General features: G+C 47.6%; 1 protein-coding gene across 1 annotated transcript; it reads right to left on the reverse strand.

The window, feature by feature from the left end:
- On the reverse strand, positions 1 to 2,373 carry LOC140221643 (serine/threonine-protein phosphatase 7 long form homolog). The gene is made up of 5 exons (XM_072291379.1): positions 1,945 to 2,373; positions 1,452 to 1,862; positions 1,089 to 1,360; positions 203 to 260; positions 1 to 120 (listed from the first exon to the last, which is right to left on the reverse strand). Exons 1-5 carry the CDS (start codon positions 2,368 to 2,370, stop codon positions 1 to 3), a joined length of 1,287 nt encoding a protein of 428 aa, XP_072147480.1. The 5' UTR covers positions 2,371 to 2,373.
- Between the last annotated feature and the right edge of the window lie 2,857 nt (positions 2,374 to 5,230).

Genomic DNA, 5,230 nt, shown 5'->3' on the forward strand with positions numbered 1-5,230 from the left:
CTAAGAGGGACTGAGCAGGTTGGGGTCCACTCTGAAAAAGCTCATCGAACCAAGCTTGGCCACTGGACCTCGCTGCCTCGTCGTGTGAATCCTCCGAAACCCATCCCTGGTCTGTGTAGCCTGTTATAATCACAAAGGAAATGGTTTTGTTAGTTTCATTGCGTACTTAAAATGGAGTATAAAAAATGTATGCACCACGCACCTGCTGGTCGTATCTCCGGTGTAGATGAAGATGGACAAGAGGACCATACGGATTGCATCTGCAGGGCAAATAGCAAGATGTTCCGCGGAACGTTCCGCGAAACGTTCCGCGGAACAATGGACGGACCTGCTGTGGCATGCCAAGACGGTGGTGGTGGTGGTGTGGCGGAGGACGTCCCGGCTGCTGGCGGACGAACGGGCGGGTGAGAGGATGTACTAGCCTGCTGAGTAGGAGCTGAAGAGGACGCACGGGGGTAGGGAGCTCGTGGTGGAAGGAAGACGTCCCCGTGCCCACCACGGTAGCTGACGGCACTGATAAACCTCCTGCAGACATCTCTAGCCCTCGTAAGCAGCGAACGGTGCTGAAGGGCATTTAGCACGTCGAAGTGCTTGATGCCGTACGTCAGCTGTGTGTCCAAATCCGCAATAATGTCGAACAGTTGGGGAGCGAAAAAATTTGAAGTTAGTCACCAAATGATGCAAGTTTAGTAACAACAAAAATTATAGTAGCTTACCGCACGGTCGTAGTTGACGTCTCTCGCGCGAGGCTACGTCTGCGTGACTGGAGCGGTCTCCGTCGGTGGTTCGACCGGAACGAATAGGACCCGCGTCCTGGTTCTTGGTAAGAACCAGCGAAGGTACACTGCGAAAGCATCGGCGTCGTGTGCCCGGGCCTCCTGGACCACCTCATCTAGTGCGGTCGCCCACAGGGCGACCTAGTGAACCATCCTCGGAACCCATAGGACTCCAGGCCCACCACCACCACCACCCTGACGGCTAGCTCTAATGGAACCATCGTTACACGAGTTACATAAATGAAAAATTCTTAATGCAAGGAGAATGAATGGGCTGGATTGTAACTGTGAATGTAAGCTGGAACGGCTGACGTTGCCGGAAGCGGGGAGTGCTGGTACAGGCCGAACTGCCTCATCACACGGTCAACCGTGTAGTCCTCGACGTGGATGTCGTAAACTACTAGCCTCCTCATCCTCCAGTACGCCATGTCCCGATAGCATAGCGAAGACAGGCCATGCAGGGCACGAGCGTCCACCTCCTCGAAGTTGTAGGGTCTCCACCTCACATCGGTGTCGACCAGAGCGTCGAACATACTGACGAAGTCCGGGTACGACTTCTTTGTTTGCACCCCAGTCCAAACCGCCTGCAACAAATATAATCACAATTTCTCAGTTAGGACCTCGAAAATTCCAAAGTGTAATATGAATCGAAAAATAGTAGTAGCAGAACCGTACCCTCCTCAGGCACCACAACGACCCCATCGTGGGCTTGTTGACGTCGTCCTCGTCTAAACCCCCAAGGTAGGGGGACATGTCCATACGAGGTCGCCCTATCGGGAACCGCTCGTAGGCCCAAAGCTGAAGCAGCAGCGGGCAGCCAAGGAAGATTGGCTCCGCCGAACTCACCTTCACGCAGCCCGTGCAGAGACCCCTGTATGTGGCTGCCAGCATAGCTAAATCCCAGCTGTACTGTGGAACCTCGGCAAGCGGGGCCTCCGCAATGGCCCTCGCGTAAGGAAGAAGGTGCTTAGGCACCGAGTTCCCCTGCGACGTGCAGAAGAGGGTCCAGCCGAAGAGCCACAGCAGGTACGCCTCCAAGTGACGCGCTACTGTGGTCTCGTTTGCGTCCTCTCTCATGTACTCAGCCTGCAAAACAATTTCAGACTTGTGTCAACAATAAGAAAAATTGACAAAAATTATTTGGACTTCCTGCTAATTAAATATTCACACTGAACTGCTGGAACCATGCCTTCGTCGGGCCGTGGGAGTTGCTAAAAGTGTGGTACTGCGGGGCACTGTCTACGTGGGGAACGTCCGCAAACCGACCCAGCAGCTTGTCACGCCAGACAGGTAGGACGTCCATCGCGGCTACGGCGGCTCCTGCACAAGGAAGGCCCAGTAGCATCGAGACGTCCTCTAGTGTGGGGGTCAACTCACCGACTGGGAGGTGGAAGGTGTGCGTCTCTAGCCACCAACGGTCCAGCAGAGCTGCTAGCAGTGACATGTCGAACTGCAACTGTGTGGGTCTCTCGCAGCCACGTCGCGCTGAACTGTCGACCATGTCGCTCTCCATAAGCCTAGCCACAGGGAGAAGGCCCGCCGCACTCAACCTATAGCTCGTCGATTGCTTGTATAATGCTTTTGTGCCGATCATGGATGAGACAGACCCCCTCCACGTCCAACACAATTATGTTCTTCACCCTCTCGAGGAACCAGCACCAGCTATCTCCAGACTCCTTCACAAAAGCGATCGCAAGCGGCAACACCTGATTGTTGCCATCGGTCCTAATAGCTGTCAATATTGTCCCTTTGTACCTTCCAGTCAGAAATGTGCCATCAATGCAAATGACTGGTCGACAAAGCCGGAAAGCCTGAATGCAAGGACCCAACGCAAGGAATGACCACTGTAGGACCTGTTTGCCTGGAACCTGAAGAACTGGATATGCTTTCAAGTCGTAGAAGTTTCCAGGATTTCTCTAGCAAATGGTGTGCAACAAGGCAGGGTGGTTGTCGTAGGATGCTTCGAACGTACCCCACTTCATCTCAATCGCCTTCTACTTAGCACGGTAAGTTTTGTTGTAGCTGATCTTGTACTTGAACTTCTCCTCTATGGCACAGATAATGGACTTGGGCTCGAAGCTTGGATTCTCCACTATCTGAGGGTACATGTATTGAGCAACAAATTTAGCAGTGAGGTTGCAGTGTGTTCCTTCCAATTAAGCCAGCAAGCATTGGTGCTTAACCACTATAGTCACCTTCCAGTAATCCTTCCATTTGCCCTTGTATGCATGCATCCTAAATGGTCAATCATTTCGCACACACCGGACATCATACACCTTCGAACTACTCTTTTTCACCCTAAACTGACGCTGCAAACACAAAGTGGACCATCTCTTAATAGCCACCTTCACTTCATCCCCACTTTGGTACACAGCCCCCACGCATACCTCATTCTCCCTGTACTCCCAAGAAATATTTTCCCCTACATTGACCTGTAGGGCGGAATGGTCGTAATTTGACCAATTTCGCGGTACAGAATAATTGTCTTCCTCATTGGACGAGTCCTCATCCACGACACCATTGGCCTCCCCTCCTTCCATCTCCATCTACTCTACTAACTCAGGAATTTCCTCCCCCTCATCAGCCTCTCCATTTGGTTCCCAAGATGCTACATCATGTTCTGCATCTCCACCTTCTTGTTCTTCGTAATCAAGTTCTTCGTTTTCACTCGCATTACTCTGCACATCTTCTTCCGCTTCAACTTCATCACCTTCGACTTGTTCTTTAATATGAGTGCTAGGTCCACCCTTCATGAAAAAATGGATATACCATATAATTGGTAAACCTCTTCTCGTGCAACCATTTATGTAAGCCCGATAGTTCGGAGTTCTTTCAAGTGGATATAACTTCCAAAAGTTTATGTCGGGCCGTGTTTTCACTACAACCCTCACAAACACATCCGCTTGATATCTGTCAACACCTAAGTCCCTACAAAGCCACTTGCATATGCCCCCCCCCAAGTTCTCTCTCTTGCTCTTGGAACACACTTGGTGAAACAGGCAAATCCACTCAAATCAACCCCTTCTGGACCATATCTAACTTTCCCGACCCATAGTACACTTGAATATTTACACTATCTGACATGCTTGGCAACATACATGAAACGGGCAGTCCAAATTAATCTTAGCACTATACATAAGTTAACTGCAATAATGACCTCAATTGAATAAACAAACAACTATGTAACACTAAACCAAGCTTACTAACTAACTTTATCATAGGCATGCACCACAACAAATAAATCTAATAATGTTACCGAAAAACTATATTATAATACCTAACCAAAAAATCATAATTTACTAACTACATTTAACATAGTGATTTACCAGAACAAACAAAAATATTGTTACCGAAAAACTATATTCGAATACCTACCAAAAAAATCATAATTTACTAACTAGGTTTATCATAGTCATTTACTAGAACAAACAAATCTAACATTGTTACCTAAAAACTACAATGTAATACCTAACCAAAATATCAGAATTTACTAACTATATTTATCATAGCCATTTACCATAACAAATAAATCTAATAATGCTGACTCTATTTCCCTGTATAAGCTAAATCAGTTATACTAACTAACCGACATTTTCCTATATCTAAATACAGCTAAAAGTTTCTAAGTATAGATCTAGATCCACTATTATTTCTAAATCTAGATCTACTAATATTTCTGTTGACGCAAAATCCTGGCGGTGGTGGACCCTGCATCAGCACATGAGGACCTGGGAGATCTGCTTAACTCCAGTGCAGAATCCAAATCGGCGCGCGTGGTGTGCGCGGGCGTGCCAGTCAGTTTGACCATTCAACTGACAAGGAGATGATAGTTATTGTGAAGTCCGAGGCAACCGGCCGATCAGGCCGATATAATCTTGGCACAGTAGCGATAATGGTGCAACAAAATAAATCATGACAAATATATCGGCTGTGAAGCCGATTCCAGTACCTTGATGAATGTGAGTGATTCATCGGCCATCCAGCCGATTTAATATAATTTACAATAAATATCGGCCAGACGGCCGATAGAAAACAGGATGTTGTTGAGTTGTTGCCCCGCCATAGCTAGAGCCACAAGCCGATGAGATCTAAACTAACGTTACCACCAATATCTCTAGGTGAAACCACAACGATGCGCCCGGTAGTTGCAGTCTAGAAATATTTAGCAGGACATTAATCTGAACCCCGCTAGCCGATGATCCAATCACAACGGAACTTACTCCCAACAACACTCGAAGGATGGCCAAGATCAAGATGCAACAGGCTATTAAAAATAGATCTATCGTCTATTCCGACAGAATTAATAATAATTAATATGTCGTAAATGGCAAGACGATAGAACAGATAAATATCAGCCGATGCAAGCTTAATCAAGGCGGGATAACTGGTGAATACCGTAGATCGAGACAGAAGCGATGCGCCGTAAGTCAAAGATCCAAGATACTCGATAACTG

Source organism: Setaria viridis, chromosome 1, assembly GCF_005286985.2.
Source record: "Setaria viridis chromosome 1, Setaria_viridis_v4.0, whole genome shotgun sequence".
NCBI lineage: Eukaryota > Viridiplantae > Streptophyta > Magnoliopsida > Poales > Poaceae > Setaria > Setaria viridis.

What these genes read in the sequence shown, in the direction of transcription:
- LOC140221643 (XM_072291379.1), bottom strand. Translation starts at nt 2,370, where the DNA reads ATGATCGGCACAAAAGCATTATACAAGCAATCGACGAGCTATAGGTTG. An exon ending in CATGGTTCCAGCAGTTCAGT is followed by an intron (nt 1,863 to 1,944) that starts GTGAATATTTAA and finishes ATTGTTTTGCAG; the next exon opens with GCTGAGTACATGAGAGAGGA. An exon ending in CGTTGTGGTGCCTGAGGAGG is followed by an intron (nt 1,361 to 1,451) that starts GTACGGTTCTGC and finishes TATTTGTTGCAG; the next exon opens with GCGGTTTGGACTGGGGTGCA.